Source organism: Chiloscyllium plagiosum, unplaced genomic scaffold (assembly GCF_037043375.1).
Source record: "Chiloscyllium plagiosum isolate Xiang-an unplaced genomic scaffold, Cpla_swu_hap1 HiC_scaffold_28, whole genome shotgun sequence".
NCBI lineage: Eukaryota > Metazoa > Chordata > Chondrichthyes > Orectolobiformes > Hemiscylliidae > Chiloscyllium > Chiloscyllium plagiosum.
Genome location: NW_028270166.1, coordinates 48511233 through 48537258, shown reverse-complemented (window position 1 = coordinate 48537258; position 26026 = coordinate 48511233). Strand labels below are relative to the sequence as shown.

Sequence of the window (26026 nt, the reverse complement as noted above, 5' to 3'; positions counted from 1 at the left end):
TAAAGGGGAATCAGCAAAAATAATATATTTGAATTTCCAAAGTTTGGGGTAATAACATAGAAGAAACAGTGCAGCCAAATTTCTTTATGATTCAAAGAAAGGCAAGAAAGCACGATGGAAGGAGCATACACAATGTCTACAATGGGATGTAGATAAAGTGAGTGGGCAAAAAATTAACAAATGGAAAATAATGTGAGAAATTGTGAGCATGCCCACTTTGGTAGGAGGAATGGAAAAACAGAGTATTATTTAAATGGAGAGAGACTGAAGAATGTCACTGTACATGAATCACAACATTGGCTAATAGGGCACAGCAAATAGTTAATAAGGCAAACTACAAAGGGGAGAGAATAAAAAAGGTGAGAAGTCTTGTTATAGATCTAGAATATTCTGTGCAGTTTTGGTCACCCAGGAGCAAAAAACTAGCTTGTAAAGAAAGGTTGAGGAGATTCACCTTGTATATAATAGATGGCATGGTGGCTCAGTGGTTAGCACTGCTGCCTCACAGCACCAGGGACCTGGGTTCGAGTTCTGCCTCGGGTGACTGTGTGGAATTTGCACATTCTCCCAGTGTCTGCATGGGTTTCCTCTCACAGTCCAAAGCTGTGCAGGTCAGGTGAACTGGTCATGCTAAATTGCCCATAGTGTTAGATGCATCAGTCAAGGGTAAATACAGGATAGGGGAATGGGTCTGGGTGTGTTACTCTTCAGAGGGTCACTGTGGACCTGTTGGGCCAAATGGCCTGTTTCCATACTGTAGAAAATCTAATCTAATGGAGTTTAGGAGAAAGAGAAGTGTATTTTTTTAAAACATACATGATTCTGAAGGCACTTGACAGGGTACGTGCTGAAAGGACTTTTCCACTGGGGGGGGACCTCAGAATTAGGGGGCAGTTTCAAAATAGGCTCTCCCATTTCAGACAAAGACGAGGCAGAATTTCTTCTCTCAGAAGGTCATTAGTCTTTGGAATTCCCTCGGGGAGAAAGTGAGGACTGCAGATGCTGGAGATCAGAGCTGAAAATGTGTTGCTGGAAAAGCGCAGTAGGTCAGGCAGCATCCAGGGAACAGGAGAATCGACGTTTCGGGCATAAGCCCTTCTTGGAAGGGCTTATGCCCGAAACGTCGATTCTCCTGTTCCCTGGATGCTGCCTGACCTGCTGCGCTTTTCCAGCAACACATTTTCAGCTTTGGAATTCCCTCCCCAAGATTGGTTATTGAAGCTAAATCCTTCTCTGTATTCTTCCCCCCTCCGAACACCTTGTCAAAATGCCACTAGCAGATATAAAAATTTCAGTTAAACTAATAAATACTGATCAATACCAGGCCTGACCCACCAGCCTTAACTTAGTATCAGTAATACTCAGGGACTGCTGACTACTTTGCATATAAGATCAGGTTAGCCAGTAGGAAGCAAGATTTAATGAAACGTAGCTGTTCATTTCTTAACTTTTCATCCATTGAAACACATCTATCCAAACAAAAGAGGTCCAATAGGGCCCTTATGTTTAAATCTTATTAACATCAAATACAACGATTAGGGTCCAGTTGCCTCTTACAATCACCAAGATTAGGCTAGTTAAAATACTACAGTACACTACCAGAAAAAAAGTATCTTAAATAGCGCAAAACATACTGGCTTATTTTCCTAAAAAGGGAACAAAACTCAAAATTCTTGCACATTTTAGAAAACACCAGTTAAGGAACTTCAAACCTATTTTAAAAATCTTACTTCTAACATTTAGTTGCTAGCAATGTTCAAAAACTATATAAACGTAAAGTCACTCCCTTCAGTCTTTCTGAAAGTGTCCTGGCTGTAACATCTTCACAATTAAACTGGTGCAGTTACACGACTACAGAGAGTAAGATGTCAATTTTTATGTTCCACTGTGCTTTGAATTTTGGTTATATGCATTTTATACGAAGAGAATATACACAAGTAATTGGGGAGATGATGGCCTCATGGTATTATCACTAGACTATTAATCCAGAGACCTAAGTAATGTTTTGGGACCCAGTTCAAATCCCGCCATGAATTCAATGAAAATCTGCAACTAAGAGTTTCACAAACGACCATGGAACAGTTATCAATCGTCAGAAAATCTCATCTGGTTCACATTTCCTTTAGGGAAGGAAATTGCCATCCTTACCTGGTCTGGCCAATGTGGGTCACCAGACCCAGCAATGTGGTTGACTCTTAACTACACTCCGATTAATTAAGGATGGGCGATTAATGCGGGTCCAGCCAGTGATGCATACATTCAGTTAATGAATAGGAGAATTGCTTTCAAAAGCAACATTCAAAACAAACTGCTGATTACAAACTATGGAAGAATAATCTATGCTTACCTTTCAATGGATTTATTTCATTATTAGCATGCTTGCTATCCTTAATTGAGCTGAAAATACAAAATTGATTACCGGTAATTATAAAGCTTATAAATGGTTTCCCAAAATATTATTTATCCATCAACAGTTTTTATCTAGACCTTAAAACAAATTCTTCCAAACCTCCTGTAAAAACGTTGTGTTACTGGCAATGAGCACTTTTCAATATTTCAATGACATCTCATATCCCAGCCATAAAGAGTATAAGAGAACCATCCAGCACAGGAAGAGGACATTTGGTCCACTGTCAAGTCTTTTTACAAGGCCTACCCAAGTATTTCCACTCCTTTACTTTACTTTAACCACATAGCCTGACACACCTTCCTCTTCAAATGATTCATTCAATTCCTTTTTGCACATCATTACTTATTTTTCTTTCAGTGGCCAGTGAAGAAGGTTACATCAGATTACAACGGGATCTTGATCAGATGGGCCAGTGGGCTGAGAAGTGGCAGATGGAGTTTAATTTAGATAAATGTGAGGTGCTGCATTTTGGGAAAGCAAATCTTAGCAGGACTTATGCACTTAATGGTAAGGTCCTAGGGAGTGTTGCTGAACAAAGAGACCTTGGAGTGCAGGTTCATAGCTCCTTGAAAGTGGAGTCATAGGTAGATAGGATAGTGAAGAAGGCGTTTGGTATACTTTCCTTTATTGGTCAGAGTATCGAGTACAGGAGTTGGGAGGTCATGTTGCGGCTGTACAGGACATTGGTTAGGCCACTGTTGGAATATTGTGTACAATTCTGGTCTCCTTCCTTCGGAAAGATGTTGTGAAACTTGAAAGGGTTCAGAAAAGATTTACAGGGATGTTGTCAGGGTTGGAGGATTTGAGCTATAGTGGGTGGTTGAATAGCCTAGGGCTGTTTTCCCTGGAGCGTCAGAGGCTGAGGGGTGACCTTATAGAGGGTTACAAAATTATGAGCGGCATGGATAGGATAAATGGACAAAGTTTTTTCCTTAGGGCCTAGAGGGCAGAGGTATAGGGTGAAAGGAGAAAGTGAGGACTGCAGATGCTGGAGATCAGAGCTGAAAAATGTGTTGCTGGAAAAGCGCAGCAGGTCAGGCAGCATCCAAGGAGCAGGAGAATCGACGTTTCGGGCATAAGCCCTTCTTCAGGAATTCAGGCTTATGCCCGAAACGTCGATTCTCCTGCTCCTTGGATGCTGCCTGACCTGCTGCGCTTTTCCAGCAACACATTTTTCAGTATAGGGTGAAAGGGTAAAGATATAAAAGGCACCTAAGGGGCAACTTTTTCACACAGAGAGTGGTACGTGTATGGAATGAGCTGCCAGAGGAAGTGGTGGAGGCTGGTACAATTGCAACATTTAAAAGGCATCTGCATGGGTATATGAATAGGAAGGGTTTGGAGGGATATGGGCCAGGTACTGGGAGGTGCGACTAGATTGGGTTGGGATATCTGGTCGGCATGGACGAGTTGGACTGAAGAGTCTGTTTCCGTGTTGTACATCTCTATGACTCTCTGCCTAATTCCAGATCATAACATGTTAAAAAAAACCTCTAATCTCAGCACTTTTCAAAGTCCCTAAAATCTGCATTCTCTGCCTGAATTTCTAGACAGAAGGAGATTTAATTGTTTGTTCTACCAAAACTTCTCATAACTCTAAGCACATCTACTCAAGCTCCTCTTAATATTTGAAGAACAATTCCAGTTTTCTATTCTCATCACAATGAGAAATCCATCACCTTGACATAATTCTAGATTTTTCTGCTCCTCGAATGCGCCTAACCTGCTGTGCTTTTCCAGCACCACTCTGATCTAAACTCATAATTCTAGTAACGCACATCTGTACCTCTCTACAGCCTTGAAATCCATCTAAAATCTGATGCCCAGAAATGAGCACTAGATCTGAGACCTAACTGCTGACTTATAAAAGGTGTGAAGCACGAGCTTTTGGGAGCGCTCCAAAAGCTAGTGTTTCCAATTAAACCTGTTGGACTATAACCTGTGTTGTGTGATTTTTAACTTTGTCCACCCAGTCCAACACTGGTACCTCCAAGTTATAAAGGTATGGTACAAATTCCTTGCTTTAGCAACATATTTATTTATTTACAAAACCGGGGATTTGTATGCTGTTTTGACACCTTTATCAAAGTGTCTTCAAAAATTGCAAGCTTCCTCACCACTTCACAATTACAATATTTACTTTATTTTGCCTCTCCTCATTCTTTCTTGCAAAATGCTTCACAGCATGTGAATAACCTCTGTTGGATTAGAGGAGAATAAATAAATAACGATGCTGCCTCTAACAGAACAGGAAATATGTTAAGAATTTTAAAACAGCACAAAAAGATGTGCCATGGAAGCCCATTTTAAAGAAGCAAACCTCTTATTTGGTTCACAGTCCACTACAATCGAAACATCATTCTCGTCTGCTTTGCCAAAACCTTCATCTTTTACGGTTTCACTACTGCTTTGCTCAGTTCTTGGATACTGTCCTTTCTCTGTACTATCAAAATTCAGTTCTCGCATCTCACTTGTGTTTCCAGTCATAAACATTTTTTTGATGCCTGCATTTTCCTTCATAAGTCGTGCAGAGTCCATCTTGGGTGCATCCAGCTGCACATCATTGTCCATATCCAGTGTAATCATATCCTCCACTTGCAGCTCAGCTAGGGAATGATCCTCATCCAGGTAGGTGTCTGTGATGATCATGTATTGCGCCAACAGCTGGAGGTCTTCAGAGGGAGTCTCTACAGGAACTGAACAATGAACTTCTCCTGACCCCTCTGCTGTGGTTCCTTTTTCTACAAGACAATAGAATAGCATGTTTACATACTGTAGCTATAGAAAATGTACACATGGGACTCATATTTCTTTGTATGCTAAAAAATGAATTTTAAAAAATCTCAAATACTTAATTCATTCAGCAAACTAGAAGATCAGTTTATTTTTCATTCAAAAACTGAAAACATTCGTATAAATTCTTGAACTCAACAAGTGTATTACACACTGTATTCACAAATTAATGCCATACATGCATATTGTGAAATGTTCAATAAAAAATAATGCTACCTCTAACAGAACAGGAAATAAATTAAGAACTTTAAAACAGCACAAAAAGATGTGCCATGGAGGCCCATTTCAAAGAAGCAAACCTCTTATTTGGTTTGTATTAAATTATTTACAATGATGACCCTACAAATTGCCCATTCACTTTCACCATACTGTTAACTAACTCATTTTGATTTGTACAATAATTCTTTCTCGAAAAGAATGTTGACCCATCACTTCATTTTTGCACAATTTCTGTGATTCATTATGTAGCTTTGCGAAATCATGCATAACAACCGGAGCTAGATTGTAAATCACAACTCTGGGGCTTTGCAGTATCCCATTTTGGAACAAACAGTGAGATACTACTCTCCATTTCACTTTGGTCTTTCAAGCTTATCTTCAAATCCTAACCCTTTAACCAAGCTTTTGTCCTAACATCTCATTATTATTGCCATGTGTCACTTTTTTGTATATAATGTTCCTGTGAAAAGTCATGGTATACTTTATTATGTTAAAATTGCAACACAAACGTAAGTTAAAACTCTTTCCTTCTGGGACAGGAAATATCACAGGCAAAACATCAAACTCAAGTCTGGTTTAGCGCAACAGAAAATATTGATCAGGTTAATTTTTAAATTCCAATTTTCACTGTACTTTTGTCACACACAATTTGAGAGGTAGTGGGTACAATCGGAAGTGACAATATTTCAGTTGAATAAAGGGAACTATGGAGCTATGAGGGAGGAGCTGGCCAAAGTTCAATGGTGCAATACCTTAGCAGGGATGACAGTGGAGGAACAATGGCAGATATTTCTGTGTATAATGCAGAAGATGCAGGATCAGTTCATTCCAAAAAGAAAGAAAGATCCTAGGAGGAGGCATGGGTGGCCGTGGCTGACGAGGGAAGTTAAGAAACATATAAAGTTAAAAGAGAAAAAGTATAACATAGCAAAGATAAGTGGGAAAACGGAGGACTGGGAAACTTTTAAAGAACAACAGAGGATTATTAAGAAGGAAATACGCAGAGAAAAAATGGAGTATGAAGGTAAACTGGCCAATAATATAAAGGAGGATAGTAAAAGCTTTTGTTTTCAAAGGCCCAATTTTAGTCTTAACCATTTTTTTTTGCCTTTCACATACCTAAAAAAGCTTTTAGATTAGATTATTAGATTAGATTACACTGTAATATAATCTAATCTAAAATCTTTTTTAGATATGTGAAAGGCAAAAAAATGGTTAAGACTAAAATTGGGCCCTTGAAAACAAAAACAGGGGAATATATTACGGGGAACAAAGAAATGGCAGAAGAATTGAATTGGTACTTCAGATCTGTGTTCACTGGGGAAGACACAAGCAATCTCCCTGAGGTAACAGTGGCTGAAGGACCTGAACTTAAGGGAATTTATATTTGCCAGGAATTGGTGTGGGAGAGACTGTCAGGTCTGAAGGTTGATAAGTCCCTGGGGCCTGATGGTCTACATCCCAGGATACTGAAGGAGGTGGCTCGAGAAATCGTAGATGCGTTGGTGATTATTTTCCAGTGTTCGATAGATTTGGGATCAGTTCCTGCGGATTGGAGGGTGGCTAATGTTGTACCACTTTTTAAGAAAGGTGGGAGAGAGAAAGCAGGAAATTATAGACCAGTTAGTCTGACCTCAGTGGTGGGAAAGATGCTGGAGTCTATTATAAAGGATGAAATTACGACACATCTGGATAGTAGTAACAGGATAGGTCAGAGTCAGCATGGATTTATGAAGGGGAAATCATGCTTGACTAATCTTCCGGAATTTTTTGAGGATGTAACTCTGAAGATGGATTAGGGAGATCCAGTAGATGTAGTGTACCTGGACTTTCAGAAAGCTTTTGATAAAGTCCCACATAGGAGGTTAGTGATCAAAATTAGGGCGCATGGTATTGGGGCAAAGTACTAACTTGGATTGAAAGTTGGTTGGCTGACAGGAAACAAACAATAGTGATAAATGGCTCCATTTCGGAATGGCAGGCAGTGACCAGTGGGGTACCACAGGGATCAGTGCTGGGACCGTAGCTTTTTACAATATATATTAATGATATAGAAGATGGTATTAGCAATAACATTACCAAATTTGCTGATGATACTAAGCTGGGTGGCAGGGTGAAATGTGAGGAGGATGTTAGGAGATTACAGGGTGACCTGGACAGGTTAGGTGAGTGGTCAGTTTAATGTGGATAAATGTATGGTTATCCACTTTGGTGGCAAGAACAGGAAGGCAGATTACTACCTAAATGGAATCAATTTAGATAAAGGAGCAGTACAGAGAGATCTGGGTGTTCTTGTACACCAGTCAATGAAGGTAAGCATGCAGGTACTGCAGGTAGTGAAGAAGGCTAATAGCATGCTGGCCTTCATAACAAGAGGGATTGAGTATAGAAGCAAAGAGGTTCTTCTGCAACTGTACAGGGCCCTGGTGAGACCACACCTGGAGTATTGTGTGCAGTTCTGGTCTCCAAATTTCAGGAAAGACATTCTGGCTATTGAGGGAGTGCAGCGTAAGTTCACGAGGTCAATTCCTGGAATGGCGGGACTACTTCACGCTGAAAGATTGGAGCGACTGGGCTTGTATACCCTTGAGTTTGGGCTTTTGCCCGAAACGTCGATTTCGAAGCTCCTCGGATGCTGCCTGAATTGCTGTGCTCTTCCAGCACCACTGATCCAGAATCTGGTTTCCAGCATCTGCAGTCATTGTTTTTACCCTTGAGTTTAGAAGACTGAGAGGGGATCTGATTGAGACATATAAGATCATTAAAGGATTGGATACTCTGGAGGCAGAAAACATGTTTCTGCTGATGGATAAGTGCCGAACCAGAGGACACAGCTTATAAATACGGGGTAGACCATTTAGGACAGAGATGAGGAGAAACTTCTTCACCCAGAGAGTGGTTGCTGTGTGGAATGCTCTGCCCCAGAGGGCACTGGAGGCCCAGTCTCTGGATTCATTTAAGAAAGAGTTGGATAGAGTTCTCAAGGACAGTGGAATCAAGGGTTATGGAGATAAGGCAGGAACAGGATACTGCTTAAGGATGATCAGCCATGATCATATTGAATGGTGGTGCAGGCTTGAAGGGCAGAATGGCCTACTCCTGCACCTATTGTCTATAATGTCACTCATGATCTGGAATGGTGGACAAAGAAGTAGGACCCTTAGGCACAGTTAGGGAAGAGATCAAGTCCCTTTCCTAGCATGAAGTTAAAGAAATCCTCTGTGACAACTGGACTGTATTCACAGAAAGCATCCCTTACATTTGACAGAAATCAGTACCAAACAAGGAGTAGTCATTAAGAAGGTCGAAATTGGCAGGTATAATATGGTGGCCATCATGGAGACATGGCTGCAAGGGGATCAGGACTCGGGTGTACGGTGGCTTAGTGGTTAGCCTCACAGCACCAGGGACCCAGGTTCAATTCCAGCCTTGGGTGTCTGTGTGGAGTTTGCACATTCTTCCCATGTCTGCATGGGTTTCCTCCCACAGTCCAAAGATGTGCAGTTTAGGTGGATTGGCCATGTTAAATTGCCCGTAGTGTTCAGGGATGTGTAGGTTAGGGGCATTAGTCAGGGGTAAATGTAGAGTAATAGGGTAGGGGAATGGGTCTGGGTGGGATACTCTGCGGAGGGTCGGTGTGGACTTGTTGGGCCGAATGGCCTGCTTCCACATTGTACTGATTCTACGAATAAATATCCAAGGATATTACATCCTATTGAAAAGACAGGCAGGTGGGCAGAGGGGGTGGGGTTGCCTTGTTAGTAAAAAAATGAAATTAATAGCAATAAATGAAGTAGGGTCAGATGATGTAGAATCTGTGTGGGTAGAGTTGAGGAGCCGCAACAGTTATTTCCAGGCCACCAAACAGTAGTCAGGATTTGGGGCATAAGAAATACCAAGAGACAGAAAAGGTGTCTAAGAAAGGCAATGTTACAGTGATCGTGGGAGATTTCAATATGCAGCTGGACTGGGAAAATCAGATTGGTAGTAGATCACAGGAAAAGGAATATGCGGAATGTCTGAGATGGCTTTTTGGAGCAGCTTGTGGTGGACCCCACTAGGGAACAGGCAATTCTGGATTTAGTGTTGTGCAATGAGGCAAAATTGATAAGGGAGTTTAAGGTGAAGGAACATGAGGAGGCAGTGACCAAAATATGATAGAATTTACTCTGCAATTTGAGAGGGAGAAGGTGGAATCAGATGTAACGGTAGAACAGTTGATAAAGGCAACCAAAGAGACATGAGGGAGGAGCTGAGTACAACTGACTAGGAGAGGGCCCTAGCAGGAAAGACAGTGGAACGGCAATGGCAGGAGCTTTTGAGAGTAATTCAAGGGAGACAGCAAAAATTCATCCCAAGGAAAAAGATGTATAGTAAAGGGAGGATGAGGCAACCATGGGCTGACCAGGAAAGTCAGGGACAGCATAAAAACAATAGTGAAGCACATAATGTGGCAAAGGGCAGCAGGAAGCTGGAGGATTGGGAAGCCTACAAAGACCAACAGAGGACAACAAAAGCAAATACAATGTTTTCATTTAACTCCAAAGGACTTGAATATAAAAGCAGGGATCTACCTCTGAGGCTTTATAAGGCTCTGGTCAGACCATATTTAGAGTATTGTGAGCAATTTTGGGCCACATATGTCAGGAAGGATGTCAAGATTAGAGTGGTGCTGGAAAAGCACAGCAGGACAGGCAGCATCCGAGGAGCAGGAAAATCAACGTTTCGGGCAAACGTTTCAGTATGACATGTAATATCAGATTGAGAATAGTAATAATATGGGGAACATTTCCCTGCTTGAGAGGACCTTTCACCACTGGATTGAGTTTACAAGACTGGGGTTGGGGATCTCTCACTTTCACATGGGGTTTGAGGACTGGTGCTGTGTAAACCGAGATAGAGCTCCAACTGCCAGCCATCACCCAGGAGTCCCGAGTGGGCAGAAGGCAGTGGGATTCACTTGCTGAGTATGTCTAAAGTAGTTTAAGTTAATAGATGCACTCATTAGTTTGCATATATCTAAATTTGGTTAAGCTAATAATTTTGCTTTATATCAAAGCATATGTCTTCTTATAATCATTTTGATTAAATCTTAAAGAACCCATTAGGCATTTTCAACCTAATAATACACTGAAGTGGGCTGAAATCAAAGACTGGCAGGTAAACCTGAAAGCCTTGAAATGTTAAATCTTCAAAGAACAACTAGTTCAAGGCAGACTAGAAACTGTCCCACAAAACTAGGGACCTCTGGGTGATTATAGATGCAAAGATTAAAATGAAACACAAAACCTAACACAATTATACTAAATGACAAGTTTATAACTTAGTATAGGATCAAATGGAATACAAAAATACAGGCAGAACGTAATAAGGAAACAAAAATGGAAGAGTAGAGTAGCAGGTAACTTTAAAGGAATTTCAAAAGTCTTTCATAAGGAGTAAAAGGATTGTCAAAGGACTGCTGAGACCAGTTAGACTTAGATAAGATATGCAAAGAAAAACTGTTTCTATTAGCTGTTGTTGTAAGCACTCGGAGACACAGATTCAAGATCTTGGACAAGAGATGCAGGGGAAATAGGCGAAAACATGTTTTACAGAGTGGTAGCAATCCAGAACTGGCTGCTCAGGAGAGTGGTGGAAGAGGAAACAATTAAGGATTTGAAAATAAATCGAATGGGAACTTGAATAAAAACAAACTTGCAATATTACAAGGATCAAGTGGGGATTGAGATCGATGGGATCGATGCAGTAGATTTGATGGGCTGAGTGGGGTTGCTTCCTTTGCTGTCAGTGATTCCATGACTCGTTACAGGACAATTAGGGACCAAAGGAGAGCTTCTTGTGGCCATAGCCAAGGTACTGAATGAGTACTTTGCAACTGGAGTTCACGAAAGAGGAATATGCTGCCAATCTCTCAGTGGAGGAACAGAAGTAAGAACATTGGATATTGTGAATATCGATAAAGATCAACTTAAAAGGTTACTGGTGCTCAAAGTAGATAAGTCACACAGAATATTTGAGGAAGCTATAGGTAACAGTAATAATTGTAAACATTCTTCCCACAATCTTCAAATCCTCAAGGTATGGGAATGATGCCAGAGGATTGAATTTTCCACATGTCATATTCTTCTTCAAAAACAAAAGGAATAAACCTGGCTACTACAGGCCTTGGCCAAATAGCACTAGTGGAAAAACTTTTGATTATTAATTGTGGTAAATAAATTGGTAATAGTAAAAATGTCAGTTAATAAATGATAGCCAACACAAATCTATTAAAGGAAAATGGTGTTTCACTAACTTGAGTGAGTTCTTTGACAAAATAATGGATAGGGTTGACAAGGGGACTGCACATGAGGTTGAGTCCAAGGACTCTCGGAGTATCTCATAACAGGTCAACTTGCAAAATTGAAGGCAATGGGTTAAAAGTCAGTGGCTGATGAATTACAAAATCAGGTAAAGAGCAGAAAGGGTAGTGGTGAGTAGTTGTTTTTCAGATCAGAGAGAGAGATATGTGTGATGCACTCAGGGTGTATTAGGACTACTTCCCTTTATTATATAACTTAATAACCTAGACTTGAGTTCCCTATCACCATCAAGTTTTCTCTTCAGATCAGTGCATAAAAAAAATCGTGTCAATTAACTTAAATTCCTCTGATTCTCAAGCCTTCCTCTCATGGGAACAATTCCTCCCCATCTACTCTGTTCAGACCCCTCATGATTCTGATCTAACATCCTATTTTCCTATATCCTATCCTAAATGTATAAATTATTCCCAGTGGTAGAAGGATGATCAATAACCAGGCAACTTATTAATAAAAGAATCTGCTAGTTATGATGATCTGGAATGCAGTACCTGAAAGGATGCCAGCAGCAAATTCAATACTAATCTTCAAAATGGAATGAGGTATTTTCTTGAAGGGGTAAAAATTTCAGGAACGTAAGAAAGAAATCAGTAAAACTAATGGGATAACTATTTCAAAGAGCCAGCACATGCACACTGAGCTAAATGGAAACCTTCTGCATTATATCAATGTGTGATTCTTGTCTCTGTTCTCGGTAGTGATTACAGCAAACTAATTATCTTCTATTTCTCCCTTACTAAAGTCATCAACGACTACGTTACAGAGCACTAACTGGTTGAGGAGATCGTAGATGAACAATGTTCAAAGGGCTACAACCTGGATACAAAATAATACTAACACACAATGGCTTACCTCCAACAACACTTGCTGGTCCTGATAGGATATTAGTTTCCTAAAGGTAAGAGGAACACAATACATTAGAGATACAGAAATACAAAAGTATTTGACAAAGATATGTTATTTACATTGTTGCATAAAGCAGAGCATGCTAAACTCTAGGTTGTGACCCCCAGTAGAGTGACCAGCCAAAGATTTACGGTCACAGGCTCTGATGCAGTAATAGTTGCTGTGGAGCTCTGACTGAGTGTTAACAGCTGTGAGGCCTCTTTAAATCTCTCAGTTTTATAAAATAGTGGGTATGACCCAACAAAGTCCAAATCCTGCTGTAAATCCTCACCGTAGTCATCTTTTATGTGCAGAAACTCTACCTGGCAGTGCTATGTCACAGCCAATTGACCGATACAGTTGCCCTTCATTTGAAAGAATAGTATATTCAGTCAACCTTCTACTGAAGCAATGGTTGCTGATTGCCTGGCAGGAGGGGAGAAAATCCTTGGTACTGTCAGTGCTCCCAATAAGGATAAACCAGAACAACTTCAGAGTTGGTTGAGATTCGGGGGAGGCCATTGGACTTGCATTGTGATGTCGTAGTAGTGACCATACCCCAGGCCAAGAAAGCCTGGGTTCAGGTCTTACCTGTTGCAGAAGTGCGGCAATACATCTGTGAACAGGTTAATTAAAAATAAAGAGCTGGGTTCTTCCTCATTGAGGGAGTTGACATCTGGATAGTAAAATTACTCTAGTGTTAGTATTAAACAATAAATTCATAATAAGACCCTTGTAAAGCTTTTGCTTCTTAATTCATTAGCTGGATATCAGTGTGAGAAACAATCAGGGCCACCTCTCTGATGTCCTGAATGCCAGTTCTTTCTAAGACAATAACTGGCTTACTTACAAATTATTTGAAGTCTTTCATTTTTCTCACAGACATATTTTGAACAAATTACTTAAGAAAACTAGTTGAGGACATTATTTTGAAGCATTACTTTAATTTGCTCTCAATTCCCCACTGAAGTTTTTGAAATCCAAAACAGCCTGCACACAATAAGTAAGGCAGTTTAACACTTGCCAAAAGTTTTAACTGTAGAAATTTGGACTCTAGATAATCTGACATATATCAGTTATTTTGCTACATTATGTTTTCTCAGTAAATTTTTGTCCTCATTAAAGGTGAAAAGAAACAGAGTACCTTTCTAAGACAAAGCAGAGTTTTTAGTCTGGATTTTGCAACACATCCCTGAGAATGCACTTACATGCTGCTCTTTAAAATTCTGTTCTCTACAATCTTCTGCCTCCTCACCCACCACCATGTGCCCTAAAGAATAAAGCAAATGAAGCACATAGGCCAGTTAATTTATCTTGCTGAAAGTTAGAAACCATAGCTTGCTCATGGAATCACACAATCCAAAGGGTTGTTTACAAGCCAACTGTGCCTGTGCTTTCAAAGAGTTACCCAATCATTTCCACTTCCCTGCTCTTTGTCTTGTTATGCGCCCAAAGAAACCAACACATTTAAAAAGAGATCAATGTTCCAGTAAGCAACAGAAAGAACCAAAGGTCAAGATTTCACTATTAAAGATTTTTGCTCAACTAAAATCAACAGATCAAACAACATACTGAGATACCAACAGTTCCACGCACTGTAAGACTGGCCTGACCAACAGCCTTGTAAATACAGCTCAAGCCATTTGCTCACCATGCATACTTGATGCTTAAATAGAGTCTATCCAAGAGTGGCACGGTGGCTCAGTGGTTAGCACTGCTGCCTCATAGCGCTAGGGACCCAGGTTCGATTCCAGCCTCGGGCGACTGTCAGTGTGGAGTTTGTATATTCTCCCCGTGTCTGAATGAGTTTCCTCTGCATGTTCCGGTTTCCTCCATAGTCCAAAGATGTGCAGGTAAGGTGAATTGGCCATGTTAAATTGCCCATAGTGTTCATGGGTCTGTAGGTGCATTAGTCAAAGGAAATACAGAGTAATAGGGTAGAGAAATGGGTCTGGGTGAGATACACTTCAGAGGGTCGGTGTGGACTTGTTGGGCTGAATGACCTGTTTCCATACTGTAGGGATTCTATGAAACCATCCTGCAAGGTAATGGCTACCTTGACCAGAACACTTTTTGTTATATCCTATGCAAATTTAAATGGGCCCAAAGCTGCCAATTTCAGTCCTGAAAATTGCTCACTCTACCTGGAATAAGAGTACAGTATCGCTAAGATTTGAGCATTCCAGAGTGCTGAAAGAGGTACCTAGAAAAAATAGTGGATGCATTCGCAGTTAGTTCAAAGTTCTGTCATTTATGTAAAGTGGCAATTGGAATCCAACCATTTCAGGAAGAAAGGAAAATGGAAAGTGGAAAACTGTGGACATTTAGCTTGATATCAGTAGTAGGGAAGACGTTGGAATCCATTTTACAGGATATGATAACAGGATATTTAGAAAATAACATTAAAATTGGGCAGAGTTAATATGTTTTGATGAAAGGGAAATCAACAAATTTGATGTAAATAAACAAGTGGATGTGGTGTATTTGGATTTTCTGAAAATTTTGATAAGAACCAACACAAAGTTTTTTTTTAAGAATCCCGACTGTGTGGAAACAAGACATTCAGCCCAACAAGTCCACACTGACCCTCCGAAGTGCAACCCACCCTGACCCATTCGCCCACCCTATTATTCAACATTAACCCCTGACTAATGCACCTAACCTACACATTCCTGAACACTATGTGCAATTTGGTATGATCAATTCATCTAACTTTGGATCGAGGGAGGAAACCAGAGCATCAGGAGGAAACCCATGCACACAAGAATGTGCAAACTCCATACAGACAGTCGCCCGAGGCTAGAATCAAACCCAGGTCCCTGGCGCTGTGAGGCAGCAGTGCTAACAACTGAGCCACTTGTTTAAATCAAGGGGATTTAGATTCAGTCAATGGGCTAGAACATGGCAGATGGAATATAATGTGAAAAAATGTCAAGTTATTCACTTTGGTAGAAACAGAACAGAAAGACTGAACATTTCATAAACAGTCAGCTGTTGGGAAGTACGAGTGTCAAAACAGACGTTTTGTCCTTGTTCATGAGTCAGTTAGTTAGAATGCAAATATACAGCAGCAACTTGGAAGCCAAATATTATGATGGCTTTTATCTCAGGGAATTTGAGTTGAAGAGGAAAGCTGGCCTGCTGTAGTTTTATAGAGTCTTGGTGAGACCTCACCTGAGTATTGTGCAGAGGTTTGGTCCATTTACTTAAGGAGAGTTATACTTGCCATAGAGAGTGTGCACTAGATTAATCTCTGGGAAGGCAGGATTGCTTTTGAAGTGACTTGGTCCATATTCCCTAAACCTTTGAATAATGAAAATAACTTCCCTTTTATTTTTACAAGGTGTGGCAGAATGGATACAAATGAGATAGGTCCCTTGGCTGGTGATATAGTTAAGGGGTGGTCCATTTTAAACTGAAATGAGGAAGAATTTCACCAAAGGGTGGTGTATCTTTGGAATTCTCTACCACAAAATGCTGTGGAGACTCAATCATTGAGCATGTTCAAGACAGAAATTAAAGGATTTATGATGATTAATCGCTTCAAAGGATGCGTGTGTGCAGGAAAATAGTACTGAGTAGTACTGAAGTAGATGACCAGTCATGATTTCAATGAGCAATAAAATAGGCTTGACAAAATAATGACTACTCTTATATCTACATTCCTAAGACAATCAGATCTTTGTGCTCAGAGTTCTGCAATCTCCATCCATTTAAATAATATGCTTTTTTATTCTTCCTGCTGAAAAGTGGACAACTTCACACATTCCTACGTTCTACTTCAATTGGGAACTTTCTCTCCACCCACTTAACTTACCTATATCCCACTGCAGGCTCCTTATGTCCCCTTCACAACTTACTTTCCTATCTATCCTTTTGTCATCAGTGAATTTAGTAACAAAGATTTGGTCCCTTCATTCAATTCATTGATATAATTTGTAAATGCTTAGGTTGCAGCAATGCTTCCTGCAGCACTAGCTTGTTACATCTCACCAACACAAAAGCAGCCGAGTTATGCCCGCTCTTGTTCCTGTCAGTTAAATAATCCTCTATCTTGCTGATATGTTACCCTCTACGCATCATTATATTTTGTATAGTAACCATTGATGCAATGCCTTCTCAAATACTTTTTGGAAATTAAGTGTTGCATAGTTACAGGTTCCCCTTTAATCATTCTGTTACATCCGTAAAAAACTAATAAATGTTGTTAAACATGATTTCTCTTTCACAACAGCATGCTGACTGCATTGAGATTTAAGTTCCCACTATGATCTCCTTAATAATACATTACAGCATTTTCTCTGTGATAGATTTTATGCTAACAGGTCTGTAGTTTCCTGTTTCTGTCTGTCTCCTTTCTTGAATGGAGGATCACATTAGCTATTCTCCAATCTACTGGACCTTTCTAGAATCCAGGGAAGCTTGGAAAATGAAAATCAATGCATCAACTTTCTGAGCAGTCACTTATATTAAGAGCATCAAGAAGTAAGGACTTGTCAGCTTTTAGATTTAATAAGTTTGTCAGTGTTCTTTCCTTTGTAATTGTTTTAATTTGTTCACTTCCTTTCACCTCCTAATTTGAAATTATTTCCGGAATGTTATATGTATCCAATGAAGAGAGATGTCAAAATATTTTTTCAATTGATCCACAATTATGGTATTTGTCCATTATTATTCCCGTGACTTTCGCTCTAAAGGACCAGCATCATTTACTCTTTTCCTATTTAAATTTTTTTTAGATTAGATTCCCTACAGTGTGGAAACAGGCCCTTCAGCCCAACAGGTCCACACCGACCCTCCAAAGAGTAACCCACCCAGACCCATTCCCCTACATTCACCCCTGACTAATGCACCTAACACAATGGGCAATTTAGCATGGCCAATTCACCTGACCTGCACATCTTTGGATTGTGGGAGGAAACTGGAGCACCCGGAGGGAACCCACGCAGACACGGGGAGAATGTACAAACTCCACACAGTACTAAAGAAACTTTTTAAATTTCTCACTAGCTTTCTCTTGTACTCAATTATATCCCTCATTATTAATATTTTATTTGTTCTTTGCTGTGTATTTATATTCTGCTCAATCCTGTGATCTGCCAATAATATTTACAGAATTATACTTTTTTCTTTCAATTTGACACTATCTTTAACTTCCTTAATTAGCAGCAAATGGAGTGTCCTGCTCTCAGAGTATTTCTTTCTCACAGTGTCTGTGTTCTTTGGTTACCGACCCTAACAGAAATTAAGTTTGACCCAAGCTAGCCTCATCAAAAGTTTTCATCAGTTTGTTGAGAAATAGTGATTTTATGGATTAGACCAATGCCCTTGTACTTTGGAGATTTAGATTTGAATCACAACTTCAAAAATAAATTTCTTGCAAAATGGTTGGAAGATCCTCCAATGAAATAATTTTGAATTAGTCACAAGACAGCATAACCACACTGCAAATCTCATTAGCATTATCAGCCGTTTGGATCAACAGAATCGAGGGAAGTTTGGAAGGTGAAAAGCAATGCATTAACTTTTTCAGCAAGAAACTATATTAAGGTTTTAGAATGAAGACCATCAAGAAGTGACGGCTTCTTCTGAGATTTAAGCAAAATTGTCAAGTGTTTTGTTTTGCATCTGACATACCCACTGGAAATGAAAATCCAAATTCCAGTTAAATTTCAACACTACAACTTCCAGAATGGAAGTCTTACCTCAACCAACACCCACAAAAATGCATCAAAACAGAAAATTAAATAATTTCATGAATGTTGGAAAGTGACTTAATTTTTTTACCTTTCTCCACCCTCTTTGGTATTTTACTATCAAGAATCTCTGGCGTGGCTGTAATTTCATCAGGATTTCCCCTTTCCTTTTCTTCTAACTGTTGACAGGAATGAACATAGTGTGAGTCAAGTTTCTGCTGCTACATAGATACAGTCATAGACATGTACAGCACGGAAACAGACCCTTCGGTCCAATTCTTCCATGCCGACCAGATATCCCAACCAAATCTAGTCCCACCTGCCAGCACCCGGCCCATATCCCTCCAAACCCTTCCTATTCATATACCCATCCAAATGCCTCTTAAATGTTGCAATTGTACCAGCCTCCACCACTTTCTCTGGCAGCTCATTCCATACATGTACCACCCTCTGCGTGAAAAGGTTGCCCCTTAGGTCTCTTTTATATCTTTCCCCTCTCACCCTAAACCTATGCCCTCTAGTTCTGGACTCCCCCACTCAAGGGAAGAAACTTTGTCTATTTATCCTATCCATGCCCCTCATGATTTTATAAACCTCTATAAGGTCACCCTCTATCAGCCTCTGATGCTCCAGGGAAAACAGCCCTAGCCTATTCAACCTCTCCCTAAAGCTCAAATCCTCCAACCCTGGCGGATAAATTTTTTCTGAACCCTTTCAAGTTTCACAACATCCTTCTAATAGGAAGGAGACCAGAATTGCACGCAATCTTCCAAAAGTGGCCTAACCAATGCCCTGTACAGTCGCAACATGACCTCCCAACTCCTGTACTCAATACTCTGACCAATAAAGGAAAGCATACCAAATGCCTTCTTCACTATCCTATCGACCTGCGACTCCACTTTCAAGGAGCTATGAACCTGCATTCCAAGGTCTCTTTGTTCAGCAACACTCCCTAGGACCTTACCATTAAGTGTATAAGTCCTGCTAAGAGATGCTCATTCTTTAATATTGATTGCCTTAATTTTTGAAGGATTGTGGAAAATGGATTAATTTCAAGTATTGTGGAAATATGTGAAGTTGTTCCTTTAAAAGAGGTAATTGAAAGATAACAGTGGATACTGGAGATTTATTTCGAACAAGGCTTCCCTGAATCCACATGACCATTGTTAACCGTTTGCTTTGCCACAGAGCACTGCTGGGGCTGACTTGAATGGTGATTGACTTGGAGAGACGCTTGTTTGATTAAAGATTCTGGATTAGTGGTGCTGGAAGAGAACAGCAGTTCAGGCAGCATCCAAGGAGCAGCGAAATCGATGTTTCAGGCAAAAGCCCTTCATCAGGAATAAAGGCAGAGAGCCTGAAGTGTGGAGAGATAAACTAGAGGAGGGTGGGGGGTGGGGAGAAAGTAGCATAGAGTACAATAGATGAGTGAGGGAGGGGATGAAGGTGATAGGTCAGGGAGGAGAGGATGGAGTGGATAGGTGGAAAAGGAGATAGGTAGGTAGGACAAGTCCAGACAAGTCATGGGGACAGTGCTGAGCTGGAAGTTTGGAACTAGGGTGAGGTGAGGGAAGGGGAAATGAGGAAACTGTTGAAGTCCACATTGATGCCCTGGGGTTGAAGTGTTCTGAGGCAGAAGATGAGGCGTTCGTCCTCCAGGCGTCTGGTGGTGAGGGAGCAGCGGTGAAGGAGGCCCAGGACCTCCATGTCCTCGGCAGAGTGGGAGGGGGAGTTGAAATGTTGGGCCACGGGGTGGTGTGGTTGATTGGTGCGGGTGTCCCGGAGATGTTCCCTAAAGCGCTCTGCTAGGAGGCGCCCAGTCTCCCCAATGTAGAGGAGACCGCATCGGGAGCAACGGATACAATAAATGATATTAGGGGATGTGCAGATAAAACTTTGATGGATGTGGAAGGCTCCTTTAGGGCCTTGGATGGAGGTGAGGGAGTAGGTGTGGGCGCAAGTTTTACAGTTCCTGCGGTGGCAGGGGAAGGTGCCAGGATGGGAGGGTGGGTTGTAGGGGGAGCGTGGACCTGACCAGGTAGTCACTGAGGGAATGGTCTTTGTGGAAGGCGGAAAGGGGTGGGGAGGGAAATATATCCCTGGTGGTGGGGTCTTTTTGGAGGTGGCGGAAATGTCGGCGGATGATTTGGTTTATGCGAAGGTTGATAGGGTAGCCCCGTGGCCCAACATTTCAACTCCCCCTCCCACTCTGCCGAGGACATGGAGGTCCTGGGCCTCCTTCACCGCCGCTCCCTCACCACCAGACGCCTGGAGGAAGAACGCCTCCTCTTCCACCTCGGTACACTTCAACCCCAGGGCATCAATGTTGACTTCAACAGTTTCCTCATTTCCCCTTCCCCCACCTCACCCTAGATCCAAACTTCCAGCTCAGCACCTTCCCCATGACTTGTCTGGACTTGTCCTACCTGCCTATCTCCTTTTCCACCTATCCACTCCACCCTCTCCTCCCTGACCTATCACCTTCATCCCCTCCCCACTCACCTATTGTACTCAATGCTACTTCCTCCCCACTCCCACCCTCCTCTAGCTTATCTCTCCACGCTTCAGGCTCTCTGCCTTTATTCCTGATAAAGGGCTTTTGCCCGAAACGTCGATTTCGCTGCTCCTTGGATGCTGCCTGAACTGCTGTGCTCTTCCAGCACCACTAATTCAGAATCTGGTTTCCAGCATCTGCAGTCATTGTTTTTAGCTTGTTTGATTAAGTTCAGTTAGAGGTAAGTCTCTAAGAACAATCATACTGGATGAAAACCTGTGGAGAACAAGTTACCTGCTGATATCTCTTCTTTCAGAAAATAAAACCTTACGGTTGAGTTCAGGGTAAAAAACACTCTTTTTGGCTCTTTTGAAAGAGTGACTGAAGAATTATTTCATTTCCTGATTAACCTGTGTCTGTAAGACTTCAGAGACAACCATGTATAATAATAACTTGACTACACCAACTAGACAATTAAATAATAGGTAAACAGTGGCAAAAACAAAAACACAGGTACAGGTGAATGTTAAAAGTTTGTGAGTCCATTCAGTATTCTAACAACAGTCTAACAATAACCTATGATCAAAATGGTTTATTTCCAGAAAACCAATTTCTACAGAGAAACCTTTTTCCCCCCACCCCTCACCCTCTTTTTCTGAAGAGAGTGTATGTTTGCACATGCATTTTAGGGATGTTTAGAAGATTAAGCATATATACTTATATGTTACTGAATGTGTATGTTAACCAATTATTGAATCTCTAATTAATACATTTTGTTTTGATAATACATGAAGAATCGTGGACTCCCAAAATGTTGTACCTATCAATAGTCTTCAAATGATACAAAACATTATGGAAATCGACACCGATTGGGTTGATTCTTGGGGATGAAGTGCTTTATTTTGTGAGGAAAGGTTGAGGAGGTAGTGCCTACGTTTTACCAAACTTTAGATAAATGAGCGATTAACTTATTGAAACATAAGATGCTTAGGGCTGAACAAATTGTTCCCATATTAGTGGAACTAAAAATGGGGACACTTTCAAAATAAATGGTTTCCTATTTAAGACTGAGATGAGGAAAAAAAAATCTTCACTCAAAAGATCATGCAGTATTTCAAATTCTGCACCCAGAAATGGAGCAATGGAGACTGGGCCATGGAATATATTCAAGGCAGGGTTAAGAAAATTTTTGATCTACAATGCAGTTGAAGGAAAGGCCACAATCAGAATAGTTATAATCCTATTTCTTACGTTCATTTTTAGCAGGACATTAGGAAGGGCAGGAAGCTAGGAAAAAAATGGAGAAATGGCACTGTTAGTTGATGATAATATTACCACAACAGAATGGGACAACCTAAGTTCAGAAAACCAGGATTTGTACAGAGATGAGAAATTACGAAGATAAGAAGTCACTTGTGGGAGTGATGTACAGGTCCCCTAATTACTAACTATATGATAAGGTAGAGCATAAAGGGAAAAAAAAAATCGGAGCTTGTCAGGAAGGCATATAATCATGAAATATTTTAATCTACATATAAACTAGAAGTCCTAGCTCCCAGACCTGCCGTGTTTTCACCATCCCTACAGAACCCCTCCCCCACTCCCAGCTCCAGCCCCACACCAGATCCGAGCTCCCAGCCCTGCTGTGTTTTCACCATCCCTCTAGAAATTTCCGTCCCCGCCCCCATGCCCATCCCTGCCCCATGCCCGTCCCCGCCCACACACCAGGTCCTAGCTCCCAGCCCTGCCATGTTTTCACCATCCCTCCAGACCTCCCCCTCTGTGAGGATGAAAGATCAGTCCTCAGCAGAGGCCTCACCTTCATTCCCCTACCTCCCGGATCAATGAGTTCGACATGCGGCTAGACATCGAACAATTCTTCCGCCGCCTTCGCCTCCGCGCCTACTTCTTCTACCAGGCTTCTCGCCCACCCTCTGACGACCCCTTCTCCCGCCTCCAACACACCCCATCCACCTGGACACCCCGTGCTGGCCTCCTACCTGCCCTCGACCTCTTCATAGCCAACTGCTGCCGTGACATTTACCACCTCAACTTCTCCACCCCTCTCACCCACTCCAACCTCTCACCCTTGGAACGTGCAGCCCTCCACTCCCTCCGTTCCAACCCCAACCTCACTATCAAACCGGCAGACAAGGGAGGCGCGGTGGTAGTTTGGCGCACCGACCTTTACACCACTGAGGCTAAACGCCAACGTGCAGTCACCTCCTCCTACTGCCCCCTTGACCATGACCCCACCTCCCACCACCAAACCATCATCTCCCAGACCATCCATAACCTCATCACCTCAGGGGATCTCCCATCCACCGCCTCCAACCTCATTTCTACCCCCTGTTTCTACCTCCTGCCCAAAATCCACAAACCTGACTGCTCCGGCCGACCCATTGTCTCAGCCTGCTCCTGCCCCACCAAACTCATCTCTGCATACCTCGACACGGTCCTGTCCTCCCTAGTCCAAGAACTCCGCACCTACGTTTGGGACACCACCCACGCCTTCCACCTCCTCCATGATTTTCGCTTCCCCGATCCCCAACGCCTTATCTTCACCACGGACATCCAGTCCCTGTACACCTCCATCCCCCATCACAAAGAACTCAAAGCCCTCCGCTTCTTCTTTTCCCGCCGTACCAATCAGTACCCTTCCACGGACACCCTCCTTCGACTGACTGAACTGGTCCTCACCCTGAACAACTTCTCTTTCCAATCCTCCCACTTCCTCCAAACCAAAAGAGTAGCCATGGGCACCTGCATGGGCCCCAGCTATGCCTGCCTCTTCGTAGGATATGTGGAACAGTCCATCTTCCGCAGCTACACTGGCACCACCCCCCACCTTTTCCTCTGCTACATTGATGACTGTATCGGCACTGCCTTGTGCTCCCACAAGGAGATTGAACAGTTCATCCACTTTACTAACACCTTCCACTCCAACCTCAAATTTACCTGGACTGTCTCAGACTCCTCCCTCCCTTTCCTAGACCTTTCCATTTCTATCTCGAGCAACCGAATCAACACGGACATTTACTATAAACCGACCAACTCCCACAGCTACCTAGACTACACCTCCTCCCATCCTGCCCCCTGTAAAAACGCCATCCCATATTCCCAATTCCTTCGTCTCCACCGCATCTGCTCCCAGGAGGACCAGTTCCAATACCGTACAACCCAGATGGCCTCCTTCTTCGAAGACCGCAATTTTCCCCCAGACATGATCGCCAATGCCCTCCACCGCATCTCCTCCACTTCCCGCTCCTCCACCCTTGAGCCCCACCCCTCCAACCGCCACCAGGACAGAACCCCACTGGTCCTCATCTACCACCCCACCAACCTCCATATACAGCGTATCATCTGCCGTCATTTGCGCCACCTCCAAGCGGACCCCACCACCAGGGATATATTTCCCTCCCCTCCCCTATCAGCGTTCCGAAAAGACCACTCCCTCCGTGACTCCCTCGACAGGTCCACACCCCCCACTAACCCAACCTCCGCTCCCGGCACCTTCCCCTGCAACCACAAGAAATGCAAAACTTGTGCCCACATCTCCCCCCTTACTTCCCTCCAAGGCCCCAATGGATCCTTCCATATCTGTCACAAATTCACCTGCACCTCCACACACATCATTTATTGCATCCGCTGCACCCGATATGGCCTCCTCTATATTGGGGAGACAGGCCGCCTACTTGCGGAACGTTTCGGAGAACACCTCTGGGACACCCGGACCAACCAACCCAACCACCCCGTGGCTCAACACTTCAACTTCCCCCTCCCACTCTGCCAAGGACATGCAGGTCCTTGGACTCCTCCATTATCAGACCATAGCAACACGACGGTTGGAGGAAGAATGCCTCATCTTCCACCTAGGAACCCTCCAACCACAAGGGATGAACTCAGATTTCTCCAGTTTCCTCATTTCCCCTTCCCCCAACCTTGTCTCAGTCAAATCCCTCGAACTCAGCACCGCCTTCCTAACCTGCAATCTTCTTCCTGACCTCTCCGCCCCACCTCCACTCCGGTCTATCACCCTCACCTTGACCTCCTTCCACCTATCGCATTTCCAACACCCCTCCCCCCAGTCCCTCCTCTCTACCTTTTATCTTAGCCTGCTGGGCACACTTTCCTCATTCCTGAAGAAGGGCTCATGCCCGAAACGTCGATTCTCCTTGGATGCTGCCTGACCTGCTGCGCTTTTCCAGCAACACATTTTCAGTTATAAACTAGAAAAGTCAGACAGGCAAAAGCAGTCTAGATGATGAGCTTACTGAATGTTTTTGAATTGTTTCTCAGAACAGCATGTTCTAGAACTGGCCCCACAGCAAGCTATACTAGAGATGATCCTGGGCAATGAGATACGATTAATGAACAATCTCATAGTGAAGGGAATTCAAGTTAGCAGCGACCACAACAGGATTGAATTTTATATTCAGTTTGATGGAGAAAAGAGATGGTCCAAAATATTTTTTGCAAGTGCAATTAAGGACTATTTTGATGACATGAAGGCAGAGTTAGTTGAAGTGAATTAACAAAATAGTTAAAGGGTAGGTTAACAGATATTCAGTGGCAAACATTTAAGAGGATATAAAAATATACACATCTCAAAGAGTAAGAAATATTTTAATGATCCATCATCTGAAAGGATTAATATGTAATTAAACATAAAGGAAAAAGCACATGAACATGCAAGGAAGAGTGACATATCAGACAATCAGACAGAATATAACAGCAGCAAAGAATGACTAAATATTAATAAGGGAAAAGATTAGAGTACCACAGAAAGCTAGCCAGAAATATAAAAACAGCAAAAATCTACAAAAATGGTGTGCAACAGGGATCGGTGCTGGGACATTCACTGTTCGCAATTTATATAAATGACTTAGCTGAAGAGAACAAAGGTCAACAGTCATAGAATCATACAACATGGAGACAGGCCCTTTGGCCCAAACTGGTCCATGCTGGTCAAAATGTCCATCCACGCTAAGTCCATTTCTCTGCGCTTGGCCCATATCCCTCTAAACTTTTCCAATCCATGTATTTGTCCAAATGCTTTTTAAATGTTATTAATGTATACTCCTCAGCCACTTCTGCTGGCAGCTCATTCCATATGCGTACCACCCTCTGTGTAAAAACGTTGCTCCTCAGGTTCCCTTTTATTCTT

General features: G+C 42.2%; 1 protein-coding gene across 4 annotated transcripts in view; it reads right to left on the bottom strand.

The window, feature by feature from the left end:
* Nucleotides 1–26026, bottom strand: part of LOC122565142 (uncharacterized) — a 106656-nt gene that overhangs the window by 74967 nt on the left and 5663 nt on the right. For 2 of the 4 annotated variants that reach the window (XM_043720808.2, XM_043720807.2), the window contains exons 2-6: nt 18457–18544; nt 13878–13939; nt 12637–12676; nt 4731–5151; nt 2348–2397 (exon numbers count right to left, since the gene is read on the bottom strand). In XM_043720808.2, coding sequence (XP_043576743.2) covers nt 2348–2397; nt 4731–5151; nt 12637–12676; nt 13878–13939; nt 18457–18544 — 661 coding nt within the window. The remainder of the gene's footprint in view (nt 1–2347; nt 2398–4730; nt 5152–12636; nt 12677–13877; nt 13940–18456; nt 18545–26026) is intronic. The other 2 variants (XM_043720809.2, XM_087976186.1) reach the window with 2 other exon arrangements.